This window comes from Siphateles boraxobius, unplaced genomic scaffold, assembly GCF_051911475.1.
Source record: "Siphateles boraxobius isolate OS27281-9 unplaced genomic scaffold, OSU_SipBor_1 35, whole genome shotgun sequence".
Classification (NCBI taxonomy): Eukaryota; Metazoa; Chordata; class Actinopteri; order Cypriniformes; family Leuciscidae; genus Siphateles; species Siphateles boraxobius.
This window is the reverse complement of record NW_027508975.1, coordinates 3,116,890-3,141,370: the sequence shown is the minus strand read 5'-3', so window position 1 is coordinate 3,141,370 and position 24,481 is coordinate 3,116,890. Positions and strand designations below refer to the sequence as shown.

At 39.1% G+C, this 24,481-nt stretch overlaps 1 protein-coding gene across 1 annotated transcript in view; it reads left to right on the top strand.

The window, feature by feature from the left end:
* The window catches only part of gatad2b (GATA zinc finger domain containing 2B), a 47,085-nt gene extending 27,374 nt beyond the window's left edge, over positions 1–19,711 (top strand). The window contains exons 2-11 of the mRNA XM_077195986.1: positions 3,157–3,507; positions 4,830–4,959; positions 5,089–5,220; positions 9,353–9,481; positions 9,868–10,038; positions 11,148–11,502; positions 13,196–13,398; positions 14,056–14,166; positions 14,325–14,526; positions 15,718–19,711. Of these exons, the coding sequence (XP_077052101.1) occupies positions 3,158–3,507; positions 4,830–4,959; positions 5,089–5,220; positions 9,353–9,481; positions 9,868–10,038; positions 11,148–11,502; positions 13,196–13,398; positions 14,056–14,166; positions 14,325–14,526; positions 15,718–15,854 (1,920 nt within the window). The 5' untranslated portion in view covers position 3,157 and the 3' untranslated portion in view covers positions 15,855–19,711. The remainder of the gene's footprint in view (positions 1–3,156; positions 3,508–4,829; positions 4,960–5,088; positions 5,221–9,352; positions 9,482–9,867; positions 10,039–11,147; positions 11,503–13,195; positions 13,399–14,055; positions 14,167–14,324; positions 14,527–15,717) is intronic.
* Positions 19,712–24,481: the final 4,770 nt, after the last annotated feature.

Genomic DNA, 24,481 nt, shown 5'->3' with positions numbered 1-24,481 from the left:
TTGTGACGTTGTCAGCAGGAGTTTTGGGAAGCTCCGCTCAGCTGCGTGTCTGAACTCAGATATGACTCCTAAAGTGAGGTAGGGAGACCCTCTCTATTAGCAGCCCAAGCAAATTTCCTCTGTCAAACCATGAAAGTTACACTGATTTGTATGTAATGATCATGTAATTTATCAATTAAGCCTGGAGAGGCCTTGGTTCTCAAGCACTGTAGTCCACAGCCTCAGCACGAGGCAGACTAATGGCTCTGTAAAGACTGTGGGCGTGTGAGGAGTCATAGTCGATCTCTCTCAGTCTCTCTCTTTCTCTCTTGCTCTCAGCTCTTTCACTGTTAAAGAATAATTAAGTGATTTGCATTGGTCTCAAGCAGGGGAATTTGTACATACAGATTAGATCAGGGCTTTGTGATACAAATATTTCAGTAACCAATAGCATAACCAGTAACAGATCTTGATACGGCTGCGAAAATTAATGTGCTCTTGAACACCATACATTCCTTTTTATTTAAAAAGTAACTTGTTAATGTATATATTTCTTGGTAAATAGTTCCTCAAGTTATTTAAAATTCAATTATTTTATCAACTAGGGATGCCCCAACTAAGGATTTTTCTAGTTGACTAGTAGTTGTTCATTTTAGCCATTAGTTGACTAATTGCACGTTTATATTAATTTAAATACTGGAGAGAATACTAAACCATAATTAACTTTTCACATACATGTATATACACTCACCTAAAGGATTATTAGGAACACCATACTAATACTCTGTTTGACCCCCTTTCGCCTTCAGAACTGCCTTAATTCTATGTGGCATTGATTCAACAAGGTGCCGAAAGCATTCTTTAGAAATGTTGGCACATATTGATAGGATAGCATCTTGCAGTTGATGGAGATTTGTGGGATGCACATCCAGGGCACGAAGCTCCCGTTCCACCACATCCCAAAGATGCTCTATTGGGTTGAGATCTGGTGACTGTGGTGGCCATTTTAGTACAGTGAACTCATTGTCATGTTCAAGAAACCAATTTGAAATGATTCGAGCTGTGTGATATGGTGCATTATCCTGCTGGAAGTAGCCATCAGACGATGGGTACATGGTGGCCATAAAGGGATGGACATGGTCAGAAACAATGCTCAGGTAGGCCGTGGCATTTAAACAATGCCCAATTGGCACTAAGGGGCCTAAAGTGTGCCAAGAAAACATCCCCCACACCATTACACCAGCACCACCAGCCTGCACAGTGGTAACAAGGCATGATGGATCCATATTCTCATTCTGTTTACGCCAAATTCTGACTCTACCATCTGAATGTCTCAACAGAAATCGAGACTCATCAGACCAGGCAACATTTTTCCAGTCTTGAACGGTCCAATTTTGGTGAGCTCTTGCAAATTGTAGCCTCTTTTTCCTATTTGTAGTGGAGATGCGTGGTACCCGGTGGGGTCTTCTGCTGTTCTAGCCCATCCGCCTCAACGTTGTGCGTGTTGTGGCTTCACAAATGCTTTGCTGCATACCTCGGTTGTAACGAGTGGTTATTTCAGCCAAAGTTGCTCTTCTATCAGCTTGAATCAGTCGGCCCATTCTCCTCTGACCTCTAGCATCAACAAGGCATTTTCGCCCGCAGGACTGCCGCATACTGGATGTTTTTCCCTTTTCACACCATTCTTTGTAAACCCTAGAAATGGTTGTGCGTGAAAATCCCAGTAACTGAGCAGATTGTGAAATACTCAGACCGGCCCGTCTGGCACCAACAACCATGCCACGCTCAAAATTGCTTAAATCACCTTTCTTTCCCATTCTGACATTCAGTTTGGAGTTCAGGAGATTGTCTTGACCAGGACCACACCCCTAAATGCATTGAAGCAACTGCCATGTGATTGGTTGATTAGATAATTGCATTAATGACAAATTGAACAGGTGTTCCTAATAATCCTTTAGGTGAGTGTATATACATACACACACACACACACATATATATATATATATATATATATATACACACACACACATATACATATATTATACATATATTATACACATATATATATATATATATATATATACACACACACACACACATACATATATTATACATATATATATATATACACACACACACATATATATATATATACACACACACATATACATATTATATATATATATATATATGTGTGTGTGTGTGTGTGTGTATATATATATATATATATATATATATATATATATATATATACACACACACATATACATATATTATACATATATTATACATATATATGTATAATATATGTATATGTGTGTGTGTATATATATATATATATATATATGTAAGTATGTGTAATATATAACCTATTCCAGCACTCAAGGTCACGCATAAAGCTTGCAGCAAAGCAATGTCAAAAAAGTAATGATTATGAATGTGTTGGAAAAAAATGCCAAGGAGACATTTTGATTATTTATTATGAAGAACCAAGAATGAAGTTGACGATGCTGACTCGCCTTCTCTACAGTATAGTAGACCCGTATTTAGAGAGAAATGTATCTTTCATATGGATTTATTACATAGGCAGAGAGTATTTCTTTTAGATTTGAATTAATTTGTTTAAAAGTTTCAAGCATGTTTTTTAAAACATTTCAAGCTTTCTATAGATCTATTTCTGATGTCTGTGAGGCAAGTAGCCTATGCGCTAAGTTTCAGTTAATTTTTGTGACGCACTTTAGTTTGTTTTCTTTGTTTTACAAAAGCACAATGATTTGTTATTGTGAGACCCTTTACAGTTTCGAATGAAGTATTGCTCTTACCAAAATGACGGAGTAGTTTAAGTCATTTCCGCTGTTATCAGGAAAAAATGCAAGTGATTTTGCCGACCCCTCCATGTCATGCAGTAATCGTGCTAATACGTTAGCTTCCACTCTCCACACAAACACTTAAATATGTGCCCAATTAATCCAGGTAAAGCTTAGAGTGAGTAGCCAAGTTACTTAGATGTTTCAATTTATAAGCCATATTTGAGGTCGATAGATAAGTGAACGTTTGTATTTCCTGTCTATTCCGACTATTAGGGGACGGTCGTATTATGAACTTTGCACCTGGATGTGGATGATTAAAAGCTTAGCAAGTGTGTTCACAGATACTCTCTCTCTGTGTCTGTGACAGGATGGAGCGGATGTCTGAGGAGGCGTTGAGGCTGAACCTGCTGAAGCGGGGTCTGGAGGCGCCGGATGAGCGGGAGGCCAAGCGCCTGAAGATGGAGGGTCACGAGGCCATGGAGAGGCTGAAGATGCTTGCCCTCCTCAAACGCAAGGATCTGGCTGCTTTAGAGGGGGCGGCGGTTGCAGCAGCCATGGCAGAGGGCAAAGGTCCCGGGGGCAGCCAGGGGCTGATGGGAGCTGTGCCCTACGAGGAAAAGATGAACGGAAGTTTGAGAGTCGGGGGCCATGGAGGTCCCAGCAAGAATGGGAAGGAAAACATAGTAGATGAGCCAGTGGACATGAGTGCCAGAAGGAGGTGAGGTTTTGGGAGAGTGTTCCACATCAGTTTGCACATAACTTTAAGCTGGGTTAAAATTGCATCGTTGAGAAGAAAAATTTGCATCGGTACTAGAGTCATCTTTTATTATTACATTCAGAGATTATGCAAATACCGGTAAATAAAACAAAACATTTACAAGCAATATAAACTCTATTAGAATGTATTTTAGTTACCCTTTTACCACAGCAAATCCTTTAAAGAGGACATATTATGCAATATTTCAGTCGGATTTTGTTTTTGGGGTCTATTAGAATGGGTTTTTATGCTTGAATGTTCAAAAAACACCTTATTTTTCATTTATTTGACATTGTTGAAGCTCCTCTCTTACCAGTCTGTCAGTAACTCTTTGTTTAGTTCTTTTCTCTATGATGCCCCTCCTTCACAAAAAGCACAATGAGCTCCGATTGGTCAGCTGGATCAGTGTGTTGTGATTGGTCAACTGTTTTAAGCGTGTTTAGGAAAAGTCACGCCCCTTACTATAACACGAGTTTCAACACACTACTAACTTACTTAACTAGGCCTCGTCCGGGAATATTGTGCATTCAGAAACAGTGCGCACCGATATAGAGAATAACTTTAATTGAACTTGTAGAGTTATTAAAATCAGATATCCCCTCCGGATAGGGTTGGGTATCGGTTGGGTTTTATCCGTTACCAGTACCTACTCTGTATTTTTTAAACGGTACGCTTCTTGAACCGGTACTTAAGAAAATGAAACCCCACACACTTTGTCAAAAAATAATACCCTTTTATTTACAGAGCCAAACTGGACACAATATTAACTTAAACCTTTAAACAATATAAATACTAGGAACATATGGTAAAACACAGGTATACCTTACCAACCAACCTACTTTTCTGATTAAATTAAAAATTGCTCCGTTTAATACTGATCTAAAACACTCAAGATCAACATTTTGTCTTCACATATTATGACTTTTACTTAAAGCAGAGAAATATCTGACACTGAGCAGAAATATTCCAGACATCACTTTTGGCCACTACTGTATATGCTATTGGTCAATCTCATGTGAGTGACTGGTTGTCCCACCCTCACGCCAGTAAACACGGAGGGAGGGAAAGTTATTTTGATTAAGCGACAACCTCTGTGGAGTATCCCAGTACCTGTGTGACTCCTCTTAGACAAAAACATTGAGACTTCTTCTGCAAGACTCATGCAGTTTGGTTTATTAACTGCTAAAGTTACATAGTTTACCTTTAAAAAAGAAAAAATGGTAATGATTGATTTTGTTTCTGTGATATCTTTTGACATCGGCCTCTGATTTTGCGGTTCGCAGTGAAATGGTTCGAGAGCGACGCACTCCGTCACCAGACGTTATCATTTTATCAGACAACGAGGCGTCCAGCCCACGGAGCACACCTCACCCTGAGGAGAAACAGCATCAGGCCAACCTGGAGCTGTTTAAGGTACAATATCCATGGAGGAATCAGGTCTTTAGTTGGTTATCCACCATTAAAGCTTTGCGTGAGTCTCGTGAACATGTGTGCTGAGCACTTATGTGTGTGTGTGTGTGTGTGTGTGTGTGTGTTCTGCAGGGGAAGACTGGCGAGGAGCGGCAGCAGATGATCAAAGCACTCCGAGAGGAGCTCAGGCTGGAGGAGGCCAAGCTGGTGCTCCTGAAGAAACTGAGACAGAGTCAGATGCAGAAGGAGAACGTGGTGCAAAAGGTCAGAACCGTACTCAATGTCCTCATCATCACCAGTTGTGAATTTGAACTATGTTAATTAGATGGTCTCTGATTAGAGACCTTTTCAGAGTTAAGAAAACATTTCAGCCTCATAGCTACCATACTGTAGTATGGCGATTTCTCCATGCAGATCAGACCTTAAAGTCCCCATGAAATCAAAATTGAAGTTTTTTTTGTGGCTTTTAGTAAGGATATGTTTGCCTCACTGTGCGTTCATATCGCCGCCGGCGAGAGCGTCAAAGTGGCCGGAAGTCATTAATTTTCAATCAGAGCCGGTGGCGAGCTCCGGTGAGGGCGGCGCGGTGAGAGCGGCGAGGAGAGTTGAAATCAGGTCAACTTTATGGTAATGAGCTATGATGCGGTTCGGCGTTAAACGGCAGCAACCAATCGGAATGTAGAAGTGCTCCGTTTGAGAGTATTCCAGAGAACGCAGTCCTGAAAACTTTGGTTCCGACCACATTACTCCCCAAGCAAAATAGAGAAGTTGATCATTTGAATTTGATAAGAAGGCACACAACACTATTTATAGGCAAGATTTTCACGCTAGAACACTTGTTTTTCAGCGGGAATGCAAATTAGAATAGCACTTAACCATGAACACAAAAGCCACACCACACAAATGGCTTTTAATTGGTTTATTTCGTTAGCAAACATGTCACTATAATTAATTTCTTTCCATCAATCAATTTTCTGCAAAAATAACGATCGACATGCCTGTTTGCTTTGCGACCCTTTCTAATTAAAGTTTTAAAAAAGACCAAGCATTCGATCTACGTCAGAGCATCAGAGCGTCCACGAATCTTTCCGAGAACAAATTTTGTCGCTCTCGCCGGCGGCGGTGTGAACGCACGGTTAAGGTGATCGGTAAGCTAGTGTGCTCCAAAACAATGTCAAAATTTGCATTTAGAAGATATAAGCATTTAAAACAGTCTCTCACTTCCACCATTATGGATCAATGCTTTATTTTAAAGTTATATGGAGAAGATTAGGATAAGAAACGGTTAGAGATTAGGAGGAAACTGCGGCTTTACCGAGCTCAACGGCTCTCGCATGAGCTGTGATAAACTAAACACTTGGCTATTTAAAAAAAGGGGAGGAGCTGTTTGATTTGTCCCACCCTATCTCCCTGTTTCAGTGAAAACGCATTGAATAATGCTGCGTGTTTCAAGGCACTTCAGTGGGCATTTAACACCTTTGATGTCACTGTCAGAGGTTAAAGTACAAAAATACATGGTAATGAAGTCACAGACAGGATGTTTATAAATAAGATCTTATTATTTCAGATGGTCCTGTTAAATAAAGTGGCTGGAGTTACTGCAGCATGTAAAAAATAGAAACGGGATGTCCATCAGCTGAAGCTGCTCTTGGTGTAGATGCCTTTTTTTTCATTAGTAATTGCGATCAATCATTTTGCCACCCATGTACTAAACTGAGTCGGCGTTACAGTAGGAAAAAGAGTATTATAACTCATTTCTTTCTTTTTTTAAATGTTGATAGAGTGTAGGTTTGTTACTTTTTACATCCCGTTTTTTCTGTACACTTCCACTTTACAGCTGATGTGTGTGATATCTGTGAAATCAGCCTGCAAATGTCTTTCTTATAGTTGTCTCTTCATATTAAACTGTAATTGGGGAAAGTACCTTAGCATCAACAACAACAAAAAAAATCAGCATTGTCTGAAATGAATGTTGCAGTGTTGTCTGCAGTAAATCTCTCTGTATTCGTGCTCCACATCTACACTGCAGCTCCTCTGTACAACATGTTCACCTTCACTGTTAAAACACCAAGCAAAATAACCTTCCCGCGTGTCCAGCTGAGTGTTATATTAATGCCAGGAAAAACTGTCGAGGTATATCGTTCTATAGTTGAAAGGACGTTAGTTACTAGCGGGGGTGAAATAAGGTAACGGAGTGAGACAGGTAGTCATAACCTCACAGATACCATATCACAGCTCTGTGTGATGTTTGTCATGTGCTGTGGCATTGAGATGTTTTGTCTGTACTACTCAACTCAGTGTCTGTCTAGATACAGGAATGGTCATAAACACTCACTCGTGCCTGACATTCAAGTGCCACAACACACTCTTCATGCACAATGTTTGCTTGCTCTTGAACTGGAGGATGCAATTTTGATTTATTAAATTGATTTTGATTTGTGAGGATGAAATGCTAACAATAAGAACAAAAATATACCAAGGCATTATAATGTTGTATGTTTAATTAAATATATATATCCACTGTATTTGGACATACGTGTGTGTGTGTGTGTGTGTGTGTGTGTGTGTGTGTGTGTGTGTGTGTGTGTGTGTGTGTGTGTGTGTGTATATGTATATGTGTGTGTATATATATACACACACACACACACACACACACACACACAGTATCTCACAAAAGTGAGTACACCCCTCACATTTTAGCAAACATTTTAGTATATCTTCTCAAAGGACAATACTATGGAAATGAAACTTGGCTATATTTTAGAGTAGTCAATGTGCTGCTTGTATAGCAGCATATATTTACTGTCCTCTGAAGGGTTCAGGTCTGGGTTCAGGGGTTCTGAACCTAGGGTTCAGGTCTGGAGACGTACTTGGCCACTCCATTACCTCCAGCTTCCTTAGAAAGGCAGTTGTCATCTTGGCGGTGTGTTTGGGGACGTTATCATGCCGTTTGGCCCAGTTTCTGAAGGGAGGGCATCATGTTCTGCTTCAGAATGCGACAGTACATGTTTGAATCCATGTTTTCCTCAATGAAGCGCAGCACTCATGCAGCCCCAGACCATGATGCTATCACCACTATGTTGACTGTACATTACTTTCAGCAAACTGTTTGCAGGCTGAAGCTTTCTTGTGAGCCAGCTTCAGAAGAGGCTTCCTCCTGCGACGACGGCCATGCAAACCAACTTGTTGCAGTGTGTGGCGTTTGGTCTGAGCACTGTCAAGTTGACCATCTGCTTCTGCAACCTCTAAAGCAATGCTGGCCGGACTCATGTGTCTTACTTTTGAAGACAGCTTCTGCACCTGACGCACAGCACGAGGACTCAACTTCTTTGATTGACCCTTGCAAAGCCTGTTCTGAGTGGAATCTGTCTTGGAAAACCTCTGTATGACCCTGGCCTGTACTGTAACTCAGTTTCAGGGTGTTACCAATCTTCTTATGGCCTAGGCCATCTTTGTGGAGAGCAACAATTTTAATTATTTTAATTGTACTCAAAGCACAAATTTTAACTGCTCTAAAAAAGATACAACAATTTGTATGGTCCTGTCAAGCAGACAAAAACTTGAACATGATGAATGGGATATGTGGCTTTGTATGGTTAAATGACGTACAGCTATTATCACTTAGGGTGTACTCACTTTTGTTGCCAGCTATTTTGACAATAATGGCTGTATGTTGAGTTATTTTCAGGAGGGTACTCACTTTTGTGAGATACTGTGTACCGGTATGTATGTATGTATGTATGTGTGTGTATATATATATATATATATATATACATTTATGTATGTATATGTGTGTGTGCATGCATTTATATGGGTTATGTATTATATTCTTTGAAATTCCTTAGATGAAAAATCATGATAGATGAATATGCTAATCATTCTTTCAGTATGTAAAATGTCCCTTTTACCTGTCAGACATGCCTAAAATAGGTGTGTGAAGTCACATTTGTCTGTGTGATATCCCTAGACAGTGTAAAAAAAAAAAAATTGGCCTCAACCAGTGAGTTGGGAACAGGACAATTTTTGAACAATGGAATACGGGGAAGTGTTTGTTTCTTAAACGAATCCTAAACGATCAGTAAAATCCCGAACAATACCTATTTTTCTTCTTCCAATTGGTGGAAATTGCACAGCAGCGTTTACTAAAAAATGTTGCTCGAGTTCCTCTAATACAGTGGATCTCAACCTTTTTCAAATATTTTAGAGCTTGGCAGAATTAGAAAGATGTGTATATAACAACCCTTGGAAGTTTGAGGCCCCTAGTGGCTCCCGGACCCTTTTGAGAACCACTGCTCTAATGCATTGAGATTTTTGTTGTTGTAAGTTATATTGACACTCTTTGTACAGTTTGAGTTTTTGCTAGATGGATTTTGACCTCTTAATGTTTTCCTCTCAGGTGCCGGTGGTCCAGAATGCCCCGTCGTCAGTGCAGCCGTCACCCATGCACGGCTCTCAGGGGCTCGGGAAACTACCCGTGCGGCCCGGCATGCACTCGTCCGAGCCTCAGAACCTGCGCACTTCACAGGTACGTGTACGTGCAGAGGAGATATGCGCACCAGAATATTCCTTTTCTAAATAGGAGCTTTTTTTCTACATGCATTAATGATGGTTTTAAAGCAAGCTCAATGCATTTCCTGCACATGAATACTCCTCATTAGATTATACATATTAGACTGAACATGTTAAAGCCTGCTGTTGGTTGCCATGGGAACAGCACCTTAAGATCAGCATTACTTTACTTTATAGATTGGTACCAGTAACCATTTTTAATTACAGTCCATCTGTTGAGTACAAACAAAGCATTTGATGTCAACAGTGTGCAATGTGACTGACAGTGTCTGTTGACATCTAGTGGACATACAGTGCATTGCATATTTATTAATAGCTCTGTATGTGTTTTTCCCCCCTTAGGGCCACACAGTAATCAGGTCTGCTGCCAATGCATCTTTGCCCCCCATGATGATGTCACAGCGGGTTATTGCACCCAATCCTGCCCAGCTTCAGGGTCAGAGAATGCCCTCCAAGCCTGGCATGGGCCGCTCCTCCACGGGCGGGATGGGTAATACAGTGAACTATCAGCAGGTACGGTCACACAGTTAAGCTCAAACACATTAGTCCTAATTCATTTTGTGTTTTATCTCCCTGCAATTTATTGATATTGAACTTTTAAACAATTATACAATGTGAACAGCTCAGGTTTTTATCTGGTCATAATCTGTTCTCGGAGTTGCTGTGTCACATTTGCACTTTGTTAAATTCATTTATTACAGGCTCATTTCAAAAGACTGAATTTATAAACTAAGGCTGTGCGATATAGCAAAAAAGTATTTTCATGCTTTTGACAAAATATACACTAATGTTCAAAAGTTGTGGGTAAAATGTTTTACCTAATACGTTAATTTAGCAAGAATGCATTAAATTGTGCATTAAAAAAGTGATAAAGAATTCTTTTGAACGTTCTATTCAAAGATTCCTGAAAAATGTATTAATGTTTCCAAATATGAAGCAGCAGGACTGTTTTCAAAATTGATATAATTGAAATAATGAAATTCAGCTTTGCATCACAGGAATAAATTGGATTTTATAATATATATTCACATAGAAAACAGTTGATGTAAGCTATAATGCAATTTCACAATATTACTGTATTTTTATTTAATAAATGCAGCCTTGATGAGCTTCTTTAAAAAATATGAATGGTATTGTGTGTGTATATATCTCAGTATTTATATGTTTATGAATTGCCTTAAAAGGGTGGGAGTTTTTTTGTTAATAGTTAACAAAATTAAATTCAAAATAATGTTTTTTTTCCCACACTCTTTCATTATGAGAACAGAACAAACAGTATTTAGCACTATGTGCTAATATTATATACACTAATATTTGCTACAATGCAAGTGCGAGGCAATTTTTTTCTTTTGCCGCTTAGATTTAAATTATGCTTTTAAAATTTGTCCTCCTCTGGATGGTACATAAAACAAGCCTACTGGAACGGCCCTTGACTTAATAGCCAAATAAAAATTGTGCATTAAATCACAGCAATATTCATAGTGTTGTTTAGTTTTATATCGCCAACAAAATCATATTGAACATGTCGTATATTTAACAAATCGCCCAGACGCAGCATGAATCGTTGATAAAAATGGATCATGTCAGTCGCTGATGATTTGCCCTTCTGCTCTGTGATGCAGGCTGCCAGCCAGCAGGTGGGGGTCTCGCAACGCTCGGGCTCCTCTGCGATCTACATGAACCTGGCGCACATGCAGGCAGCGGGAGCTGGCGTCGGGGTGGGTGTCAGCGGGGTCGGTGCCGTCAGCCCATCCACCCTTTCCAGCGCCTCCAGCGTCGCTTCTCTGAACGACCAGGCCAGCAGCCAAGCAGCCGCTAAACTGGCCCTGCGCAAACAGCTGGAGAAGACCCTGCTGGAGATACCTCCACCCAAACCCCCAGCACCCCTGCTGCACTTTCTGCCCTCTGCTGCCAACTCTGAGTTCATCTACATGGTGGGGTTGGAGGAGGTGGTGCAGAGCGTCATTGATAGTCAGGGTGAGAGCAGGAGGAAGAAACCACACTACAAAAACTGTTGGATAGGGTGGAGAGGATTCTGAACCTTGCACAATATGGAAACAGTGTGTAGTTTGAATTGCAGTATGATACACGTTAAGGGCCCTTTCACACCTACCTTTTTGGTCTGGATTTTTGGATTGCGCGTTTTTTTTCAAGGGCCTTTGATCCGAATCAAAATTGCAGGTGTGAAACCTCCCCCAGACCACGGATTTTGTTCAGACGAAAGAGGTAGTCTCGGTCCGGATCAAACTGAACAAAGGTTTGGTTTGTTTCTTTTGTGAACGCATTTTTTGTATGGTTCGGACCATTTACAGGAAGTTTCGGTGGTTCTCACAGGATTGCTTGCAGTCTTTTCCTCCTTTCCTGCCGGCGACGATAAAATGTTCGCACAACGAGGACTTTCATTTCGCGAATTTGAACTAGCCTCGAGTATAGTTGGTGCTGCAGGTAGTAATGCTGTAATAATAACAGTACAGTGGCAAGTTCTGGCAACGATATGTGTCTGTTCATTCATTCTTGTCAATTTTTTTATTTTTATTTTTTATTATACAACAATAACAAATACAAAAACTGGACAATAATAAACAATACAGAGGGTTACATTACAAAAACATAAAGAATATTAAACTAGCTTAAATGATTGATACCATTGCTGAGTCTATTCTTGTCACCCGCCAAATTGACAACACGCTGACGCCTGACGCACGTCCGTTTACAAACCAATCAATGTCAAGATGCAGCCCACATAGATGACGACTGGACACAGTTATGTCATGTAAAGTTCTTTAGTGCGCTCGCATAATTGCTATGTGAAACCAAACCAAACTTAACGAACGTATAAAATGTATCAAAACATGATTTTGGTTCGGACTTTCAGGTGTGAAAACGTCATATTGCAGGGTGTGTTCACACTTTGCAGGTTTGGTTCGATTAAAATGAATTTGATGGCTCTGTTAGTGCGGTTCATTTGAATAAACGTGAACGCTGCCACCTGAACCCTGGTGTGCATCAAACAAACAGACAGATTTAAGTTTTTCAGGGCTTCCAATCGAACTCTTTGCTCAAGCATCAATTGCTCAAGCATACCTGGTTGTTCATAGTCGCAATGTTGCCCATTACAGTTGAGTACAGGCGCTGGAAACACAAACCCGTCTGCTTGCAGCAGATCTTCGTTGTGTGTGTAACAGAGGAAATCCTGGCGCAGTTTTGATTCTTTTACATATTTTATGTGTTGGTAAAAATACCATCATATGTATGCACATACAACTAGCACATTTAATCCAGAACGCAGCAATTATTTTGGATGTTCAGTACGTTTCGTCGCAACCATTTTTTAGGCTCGGTCTTTAAAATGGCACTGTGAACACTAAGTGAACCAGGACTAAATGTATCTCTTTTTTTTGGGTCCGGACCCAGAGAAGCAAGAGAATCGAACTAAAAGTGTGAACACACCCTAAAAGAACAAAGCGGCACAAAATAATTGAATCCACAGATCTAATGTTCAAAAGGGTTACAAAAATTGTGCAAATAGAATCATTTGCCAATCACACTTGAGCCAAAAAATAAAACAATACCTCTGATTTTATCATACCACATTTACTCAGTTCAATTTACATGCGGTCTAATTCTGTTCATCACTAAAATCCTCTTTTGTGTGTTTGTAATTGATCAGGTAAAATGCGGGGGTCACTGCCACACGTGGAGCCGTTCTTCTGTGCCCAGTGCAGGACCGACTTCACCCCACACTGGAAGCAGGAGAAGAGTGGCCGCATCCTCTGTGAGCAGTGCATGACGTCCAATCAGAAGAAGGCCTTGAAGGCCGAGCACACCAATAGGCTGAAGAACGCTTTCGTTAAGGCTCTGCAGCAAGAACAGGTCCGTCGATATCTGAGTTTTCATTTTACTGCTGGAAGTAGATTTGTCATATCAAAATTTCTGCAGTCAGTAACAATGAAATTTGATGATTCTCAATAAAGGCTTCAATACCGCACTACAAACTAGAAACAAGTTAAAATGTCATAAAGCAGAAATGTTTGATTAAAAAAAAGAATAGAAATGTTTTTAAAAACTAACTTAATTGCAAGTTTAAGTATTCAAATCGAAATAAAAATAAATGAAAGCTATACATAGAAAAATAATAAAAATTATAAAAACAAAATTATCAAAAATAAAAAGCTAAACGTATAAATTCTAATTTCAACATTAATAAATACTATAGCAATATACAAATAATATTAAAATAATACTTATGTGCTGCAAAATTGCAGAAGTCAAATGGTAACAAATTAATTAAAAACAATGACATACAGCCTACATTTATTTCTTCATTAAGTAACATTTTCTTCAAGTTTTAAATAATACATTAATAGTTTTTGTTCTTCATTTTACTTGTTTATTTGTCTTTATTAATTATATTGATTAATATTATATTTATTCATATAGACTCATTCATTATTATTATTGATTTAATTCCGACATTCCTAGCTGGTAGCTTGCGTGGTAACTGTAGTTTGTGTAACTGTATCACTTCAGGAAATCGAGCAGAGGTTGCAGCAACAGGCCGCTCTGTCTCCCAGCTCCGCCCAGACTGTGCCCAGCGTGAGCAAAGCAGAAACCATGATCCGACACCATGCCCTCCGACAGGTAAACCCTCTCAGTGTGTACTAATAACGGGATCTCATGAGAGTTTTATTCTGGCCTTTCAGCTAATCACAGATTTTAATGACTGATGATTCAGAATGCCAGTGTCAATTTAATGGTACCAAAAGGTGTCATGAAATTTAACACTGATTTTCTCTCAGACTCCCCAGCCACAGGCCTCTCTACAGCGAAGCCTGTCCAGCTCAGCACGAGGAGTCCTCTCTAACTTCGCCCAGGCCTCCCAGCTCTCGGTGGCCAGTGGGTTGCTGGGTATGACAAGCAAGCGCTGTGGCGGCAGCAGCAGTTCCAGTGGCGGCAGTCGGGCCCAGCATGACAGCCGCAGGCAGATCTACAATATCCCTGGTAAGATGATACTTTTCAATTAAGAACGCACAGTACACCTTAAAGAGGACCTATTATGCTTTCTTACATTTTCACTTTTGTTTAGTGTGTAATGTCGCTGTTTGAGCATGAAAAGCTCTGCAAAGAACAAACTCACTCAAAGAGAGTTATTCTCTATATCAGTGTCACTGTTTTTGAACTCCCTGAAACACCTCCATTGTAGTCTTGAGTTTTCTTCCAGTCACAATATTCCTCATTTAAATTATTGCCGCCCAAGGCATATTCAAAATAAATCTAATTTTGTTGAGTTTGTAGTGTTGAAACTGTGAGATTAACTGTGAAATTATATAAAAAATATATGAAAATGATATCGCGATTAATTACAGAAAAATGTGCAATTATTTTTATTAAATGATTAATAGCACTAAAAAGTATATTATTATATTTAATGTAATTTACTTTTTATTTCAACACATTTTAATTTTATTTAAATTCACGTTTACCCCTTATTTTATGATTGTATTTTTTATTTTACTTTATTGGCATATGATCAGGGTTCCCACGGGTCCTTGAAATCCTTGAAAGTTTGTGAACCTGAAAAAAAAAAAATCAAGGCCCTGGAAAGTTTTTGACAATGAACGTACATAGATACAGGTCCTTGAAAGTGCTTGAATTTATTTTGTTCAAGAAGTTTTCTGGAAAAAAATTCCATATCATTCCCTACGGTCCACTAATGTGTTATTTTGCCAACACTTCGTGGCCTATGGATTCTACCTTGCTTGATTTACGTTAGTTGCGCGCATTTACCTGTTACGTTAAGTGTTTCCCGCATGAGGTAATTTGTGTTGTACATTGCCATGACACTCACGCGCGCATGAAACTAGTACTACGATGGTACCTCAACGTTTGCTGTTGATGTTGTGCACAATAAATAAATGTGTCCCCAAATTAAGTTCTTGAATTTGAGGGTATTGGACCTGGAGAGTCCTTGAAAGGTCCTTGAATTTGAAGTTAACCAAGGTGTGGGAACCCTGATGATTGTTGAGGTTTGATATGATCACATGTGAAAAAGTTAGTTATATTTTTTTTGGTGAGAATTGTTATTCTTGGAGTGTATGTCAGGAACTCATTTCTAGAGCACTTTTTTTTTTCCCTCAACTTTTTTCCTTTACTTATCCCGGCCCCTCTTTTTGTCTGTCTTCTCCATCGCAGGTCTGAATATTGCCTATCTAAATCCGGGAGCCATTGGGGGCCACAAGGCATCCAGCCTAGCGGACCGTCAGCGGGAGTATCTGCTCGACATGATTCCCCCGCGCTCCATATCCCAGTCCATCACCGGGCAGAAATGAGCCCGACGGGACTGCAGATCCCCCCTTTCGGACGCCCCACCACCCCTCTGGTCTACATCAGAACATCCCGACCCCCAACACATACACACGCACACCATCACCCCATCGCATGCAGTGCCTGTCCGTGTGCCTACCCAACTAACCCATAAGAACAGCTCAATCAGTCAGACTATAAACACCAGACTGTGCATCTCAAACTTCGGTTTCCTACTATAGCAAAGCTCTTTATTGTTATCTCGACTTATTATTGCTGTTGTTATTGCTACTTCTATTATTATCACAGTTATTATTATTAGTATTATTGTTGCTTCTGTTACAGTTACTCTTATTACACTTATTAGTAGGTTTAGTGGTTTTTGCATCTTTTTATGTTCTTACCCTAATGTTTTTCTTTTTAGAGGGAGGATGCCAGATTCAGGGTCACTTAAAAATCTCCAAGCTCTTTTTGGTTCATTTGAAAATCATCCTCCCAGTCGCCCTTGTAAAATTAGACTCATTCTCTCTCACGTCGTATAAGTTCAGAGTTGGAATGGTTAAGGCGTTCTTACCTGCGGAGAAAGAGAGAGAGAGCAGAATCTTTGTAGCGTTACACGTTTGGAAACTACAAAGTCCTCCAAGAACCTTCTGGTTCAGAGAGATTGAGACAGACTCATGTACATTGATCAGATCGATCCTTATGCAGAGTGCTGATCTAGTCAACGTCGAGAAGGCCACACGAACTGCAAACGGGCCAGAAAGGACCTGCGCTAGCACGGATGAGTCTCCTGCTGTCGAATGTACGGAGAAACTGTAGAATCGGAGTCCTGTTACTGAGCAGGATCTCTCCCATGTCTCTTAATGCCTTCACTTTCACAGGATGCAGTGATGTCGTATAACTCCTTTTGTGGTGACGTCGTGTTTCACTGCACAGCAGAGAATGAAGTTCTCCATCTCCATGAACTTTGTCTGTTTTTGATTTTTCTTTCTGCTTGGGTGTTTTTTGTACTCTTTATTTTTTCGTTGGGCGCCGTCTCCATATGAAATGGCCGTGTATCTTAAAGGTACTTGCCACGGGAGACGATAATCATTGATATGTCAAATAGGTGGAATTATTGGTATAAAAAAAAATGGTTTATGCGTGGATTGTTAACGTGAGTTTTAACAGAAGGCATTGACAAGGATCAATCATCATGTTAAAGCAATGCACATGAGATGCCTCGTTATGGAGGAGCACTTTTCTTCTTAATAAGTGGAAAAAAATGGTTAAACGAAAGAGGAGCTTAAGGTATGGATGCCATCGGATGTCTTGGAGAGAGTCGGGAGAAAGATTTTTTTTGGTGCATTTCATCTTTTCGAAAGAGACCTGCTTTTTCGACCCCACGTTGAATGAATGCATTTCAAGATATGGTACGTGTGTTTGTTTCAGTAGACATGCAAGCGTTCCTGGAGGCGATGGTGACAATATAAGCAGTGTTTAGTCGATATGCAGTATTAGGGATTTTGTGCAGGATGATTTTGGACTCCCATCAGGGCCTGTTATTGATGCAGGGCTCTGTGTTTCACGATGGCTTTCAAAGGGTTTAACATCTGCTTGTTGACAAGAAGTTGAGCACTTAACTTTTTTTCCGCCCCGATCCTAAGCATTTACCATGACACGTTTGGTTCTTTTGGAAATCAGACTTTTGAGGTCTGTCATGCAGGTCATGTTTAATAGCCGTGAGGAAACTCGAAGCTATGAAGTGGTGAATTAATGGAAATGAATATGTGCACATGCGTCTTTCTGTCATGTGAATAGTCACTGAACCTTGCAGTTTTTTTTAAAAACTGTGTCCTGTATAACACCACTGATTTGTGGTGGAACGATGCAACTTTTGAACAAAACAATTTTGAAGCTACCTTGGATTAAATTTTCAGGTGCAATATTAGATGATAGGATGTTTACATTTTTATTCTTTTTTTTCTTTTTTTCCTGGTAATGAAAATAAATCAGTCCCTTTTAGTCATTCTGTTCAGTCTTTGATATTATCTTTGCTCCAATTTTATGATCTGTAATTTTTTTTTTTTTTTTAAATGAACGTAGGGTGTTTATAATAACTCATTTCTCTCTCCTGCTCTCTCTTGTAGACTATATTAGATGCATCCATATACCTGTGTTCATGTATTTACGAGAAAGTTGGATTTAGAAGTTTAACTTCCTTTTGACTCCTCGATTAAGTTCCATTTTTGTTTGGTTGTTTAATTTCAGCTATTTCTTAAAAAAAAATAAAAGAAAGAAAAAAGGAGAAAAAAAATCAAATTTAATCAAACAAACAAAAAAAATGTATGAACAGATGATGACACGATATTTGCTAGGTCAGAAGTAATAATGACTTATTGTACATATGCTTTTTTTCTCCCTTGAATTAAAAATAATGAAATGAAATTAAAATGGTTGTATATTGTGTAGAAAAGCAAACAAAAAGCCATGAATATTGTGAAGCTTGTCATTTCGTTTTGTGATCACTGTGTATTATTGTGTAACAAATGTGCAAAATGTATGGGATTATACTTCTCTTGTTTTTGAATGAGCTCTTTAGAAGCATTTTCTCCCCGGCTGTACGTTTTTTGTAGTATGTAGTATTTGCAGAGGAAAAAAAAAAGTTCATTGTTCTGGTGGATCCATCCATTCTGAAGTCTTCGGACTGAGACATGGGACAGTCTCGTATGTTACTTTTTTTGTTACCTCTTTTATTTGTTTCCACGATTTATTTCAAGCATTGACGTTACGTAGATGTTCGGTGAATAAGTTCCTTTCTCTAATGTCCCACACAAAGTGTTGGTCTTACAGAACATGGACTGGATAAAACATTTGACAGTATTAGCCCTCACCTGACCAAATCCAAAGCGATCATCATAAATGTAAAATCAAAGCACGCTAATGCTTTAGCTAAATTACTGGGTGCAGAAAACCCTACAGGGGAGATTGTGTACATTTGTTTTCTATTGCTTACAGTACAAACTTTCTTCAATATATCCCTATTTTTTTTCTTTCAAGGGAAAAATCACAATGCTCTTATTTTTTTTTTCATGGAAGATTGTATACATTGTATACGATGAAGAAAAAAAACCTTGTTTGTTTGTTTTTGACTGTTCCAATGCTTCTTGCCTTCAGCCTTTAAATCATAAGACAAAAACAAGTGGACAATTCGCTCACATGCAAGTTTTGATCCTAAGGTTTGTGACTATTAGATATACTTTTTCAGGTTTCATGTCATGGAATCACTGTCCATAATTCTCTGACTGGACAATCAGCTTTTCTGGAGTTCTTGCACTGGGGTTTACTTCTCTCTTTCACTTCTTTACTCTGCAATTTTTCCCCCCTCTCCCTGATTTTTATTTGTTGCAAGTCTCTTTTTTTTTGTTATTGTTGAAGTGGGAGAGAGGGTTTTTGGTCATCATTTCTTTTCTGAATTTCATCTGAACTTTCATATATTTTTAAATAGACTTAGCTGCAATTTACCCAGTTTGAATTTTAAAGCAAATGGCAATATGTTGAAATCCATTAGTAAAAGAAAATATGATTAATTAAATTGTGTACAGTTAAAAAAAAAAAAAGAAGAAGTACTGGAGATTGGCTTAAAGGATTATTGATTTTAGTCAAGGAAAAGAAGTGCTTTTTGTCAAGTTTTTATTTTCATTTAGAACTTTAATCCAGACCTTTTGCACATCCTTGATATTTAACTGTCTAAAATGGAGATGAAAAAATGCTGTTTGATTACTGCCGGTTGATTAACAACAATTATGCATTGACTGAAAAAAAAATAAGCTAATTTTGGAGGAAATAACTTTGTAATATTTATCACTTGCAAGCTATGTTTAATAAAGGATGGAACAGTTTATCTCGGAGTGTGTAACATTTGTAGTGTTATTTGTTACATTTTTAGTTGGCCTATTTTGCCATTTTTAAAAGTCCTTGAGTATTTTTGACATTAAAAAAAGTTTTGTTATTATTTTGTACTTAAGACTTCTCTTTTAAACGTTTAACGGGATAGTTTGGCCAAAAATCAAAATTCTTACTCGCCCTCATGTCGTTTTAAACCCGTTTCGTTCATCTTCTAAACATAAATATTTCCATTGACAGCCACGCAACTACCACTTTAACGGTTCAAAGTTCATAAAGAGATCGTAAAACTCATCTATATGAAGTGAGCGTTTAGTCCCAATGTTCTGAAGAGACTCAATCGCTTTATATGATGAACAGGTTGAATTTAGGCTTTTTTATTCACACATAAACATTTATCAGCATGTGAAAACCAATGAGGTTCGTTCTCGTGTTGCCCGGCACGTTTGAGTTTCCGCAAGAACCAATGAGGTTTGTTCTCTCACGTCTTTAGAGCACGTGTTCCTTCGTTCATGTTCGCTGATCAATATTTATGTAATTCAATGTTCATTATATAAAGCGATTGAGCCTCTTCGGAAAATTTGGACTATTCATATGGATTAGTTTTACGATCTCTATGAACTTTTTGAATCGTCAAAATCTTGGCTGTAACGACATGAGGGTGAGTAAATGATGACAGAATTTTCATTTTTGGGTGAACTATCCCTTTAAAACGATCAGATTAACAATGCCAGGTTACTCTAAAGTTAAATCGTAACACAATGTACGGTAATGCTGGCACGATCAGAGTTCTCCCACTCTTCCAGCACACACACATGGTCTCCTGAGTCTTGGCCATTCATTTACAGACTAATTGGCTTCATTATAAGCTTTGACTTTATCCGGTCACAACAATTATTGCTATTTTCCACCGCATCACTGTTCCTCTGTCTCCTGCCAGCAGATTCAAGGTTGTTCTCTTTTAAGGGCTGATAGCTGTTATTATGGTCATACTAAACCTGTGTTAGTTGACACAGGTGCTTGTGTGATCATCTGAAAGTGGACAGTGAGTTATTTCAATCATTCTTCACATGCAATGGGCAAGATTTTTTTTTATTTTAGTGATAATTTGCTCTTTAAATGTATTTTGCAGGTCCTGATGAAGTCACAATTCTTCTAGTCATTTTTTTTTCTCACAAATGGAGCCAAAGTTGGTCAGTAATGCCTATTATTGTGTTTAGAAAACGTTTGAATAAGCAGTTGTAAAACACTGGTATGGACAGATACGAGCACTCCCTCCTGTTATGCATTGTATATGCCATTATATTCTCTCAATGAATCTATCTAGTGAATAGATATTGACCAGGCCTTCTTTCAGCACCCTGTATACAAATACTTCAGATGCTTTATGAGAATCATGCAACTGTAACCAGACAGTAGCCATTGACTTCCATAGGATTTTTTCCTACTATAGAAGCCAATGGCTACCGTCAACTGTCTGGTTAGTTAACAACATTCTTTAAAATATCCTCTTCTGTGTTCAGCAGAAGAAAGAAACTCATACAGGTTTGAAACAACATGAGGGTGAGTAAATGATGACAACATTTGTGGGTGAACTATCCCTTTAATATCAAGTAGGCTATATTGATAAGTTCTGACCTGGGCTTTGAATATTAGTATGTATGAACTATAAACATCTTTTTGAACAAATTCTATTATTTATTAATGCCTTTTAATGCTTTACATTTTTTTTCATTTTGTAAATTTAATAGGTAAGCAACCTCTTTTTTTGTATTTATTCATTCATCATAATTTACCGTACACTTATAATCTGTCGCTTTGTGTTCATAGACATGACTTGTATTAAGCAATATCCACATCTGAAATTGTGTGCAGCCCACATGGTTTTGTTTTTCTTGGAATCAACCCACAAACATATTTCCTGTGCTCTTGCTATTTGGCTAAATGTCTGAGGTGTGTTTCAGTGCTCGACATGCGCCCACCTGCTCCGATGTCTGTATTTCCTGGGCCGTAGAGCAGATGCAGGAATGAGAGGGAGTGCTGGGGTCAAAGGTGACCATATGATCATAGCTGGCCATTCTGGTCTCTGACCCTGAGTGTGTAACGGGTCACAACTGCACATCTGTGCCGGCCAGGGTCGCAAACGTGTGTGTCACGCCTTTGTCACACTAACATGTTAATGTGTGTAGTTCTAGTCACCGGTTATGTAATCAAAGGTTGAGTAAGAGCTCTTGTTGAAAAGATTCAAAATCCACCTAAAATGTACCACAAATGCATCCCACTGGAAATCTTGAGTGATTCGTTTTCTGTCTTTCCAAGAATGTTTCCCTCAGGCCACTGCATAAACATTCAGTGACTGCAAACTCAAAACTATTAGTCTTACTAGTGTAATTTCCATGTCATTTCCACCCGCATACACATTGTTTAGTGACAGCTTGTCCGAATTACGTCTCATTAGTCATCAGGAAGCGTGTCTGGAAAGGCTGCAGGTTAGTGGATGTCACAACTTGTTGAAGTAAAGTTGGGAATGATCCCTGTCACCAGAGCAGCTGCAGGGCTTGGACAAGGTAAGGCCTGTTCTCTGTAAGCCGGTCTGCTCACCACTTTCTGGTCATCCTATTTCCCCTTTTTTATAGTAATGGATCATTTCTTCACTGGTATTCTACTCTGGCTGGGTCATTTAGCCTGATTCTATACTTTTCAGTCTCTAGCCAGCAATAGAGGGCAGTGTTGAACAGTGCTGTGTGAAACGCATATGTGGTTATTCTCTTCAAGTGAGTTATTCTTTATTGACCCATCCATCTGCAAATACCTTGATTTAATTTCAACTATGTTTCTATTTATAGTGTTTGGACACCATTTTTGCTAATTTTTTTTGCTGGTGTCATTTTTAGTAGACAACCTAGTAGGCTAGTTATATTAGTAGGTAGGCCTAGTATGTAGAACTCCTCAAGTTCACACAGGTGTCTAAAATGTTAATCACATTAAAGACAGTCCAAGTACTTTTTGGCTCTATTTTGCACAGTATAGCGGTATCATTTAATACCTAACAAACATATTTTTACAAAAAGGTTTTCTTGGAAACCTATTTGTGCTAGCTATATTTCCTTGATATCATTTGGTTTAATATTTTGTGTCCAAATACTTTTTAAAAGCCACTTATAGTGTGGAGAACACATATGGTAATGTAAAAACAAACCGTAGCCTAATTATTATTTAACGAACTTCTTGACCTTGGACATAACGTCTTCACGACGTGCGCGTTCTTGAGACTTCTTAGCACCACGCAGTTCACTCCATCTCGCCAAGAAAAAGCACACAAGTTGTGAGAAATAAAGATGAACTGAGGTGAATATATTCGTTGTAGAAGTTATCGCGTTCACATTCACATCTTTCAACTGTCACTCTGACTTCTGGTCCAGTGATATTTGATTCAGTGAAGAAAGTACACGGATAGCCTACTTTTTTGGAATTTCTATGTGTTGTATTTCATGTCTTGTTTTTGTTCATTTTGATTTCTCACAACTTGTTTTTTCTGCGCGGCGGTGGTGCTAATTGTCATGAACGCGCACATCGGCCAAGAAAGACCAACGACCAAGGTCAAGAATTTTGTTACATAATACATTATATTTCGGTTTGTTTTCCACCAAACCCTTTCGTATACCCCCAGAACACATAAAACTTCTTCTTTTGTTGTCCATAAAAGAACACCATGTTGAGTGAATTATAGGGTAAACTATACCTTTAAAATACTATAGCAAGTGTGAAGAAACTACTCGGTTACTCACGTAACCTCAGTTCCCTGAGTTAGGGAACGAGTATTGCGTAGCTATACGCAGTGGGGAAACTCCTTTTCCTCGATTTACTGAAGCCTTTATGTAAAGCGCATTTGCAGCTGCACAGCTAGAACATGAGCGTCTGGCTCGCTCATAGGCTGCGCTGCGGCAACTGCACATCCAATGGCGCGGGCGCCTCTGACGTACGACCAATGAGAACACTCTGCGTCATACACGTCAGAGCCCGCCAAGGGGGCGTGACCTCAGTCTATAATAGCCCCCGAATTCGCCATTATAGCAGGTTTAACGACTGAAGCGACAACTTGCCATGTTACCATAGTGCGGCTGGCTACGCAATACTCGTTCCCTAACTCAGGGAACTGAGGTTACGTGAGTAACCGAGTAGTTCCCTTTCGAACGGTCACTTCGTATTGCGTAGCTATACGCAGTGGGGACGCCATGCAAAACGCCGCACTGAGTAACTGGCTCTCACTGCAACTCAGGACCCCTGAGCGTACAGAACAAGCCATAACCGCATAATTTATGTAAAAATAGACCAGACACCGTCAGGTCTCAGTAGTATACATCAGTAGAAATACCCAATATACTACACCAATGAACCCAGACTCTGTCGGGGTTATAGTATACGAACATATACCCAGTCAAGTGGGTTTATATATGAAATCTTAACCAGCTAAAGCGGGTTGATATCTGTTATAGAATATAACCGGCCGAAGCGGGTTTTATATATGTATGGAATTTATATATGTCATATAACCGGCCAAAGCGGGTTTTATATATGTCATATAACCGGCCAAAAGCGGGTTTATATATATATAAATATAACCAGCCACAGCGGGTTTATGTATGAACTACAACCGGCCAGCAGCGGGTTTCATGTATATATGTGAATGTGATTGTGCACAGTAATATATGACAAGACCGGCCACCAACGGGTCTTAATCATACCGAAAGCACCTTCGCCTGCAGGG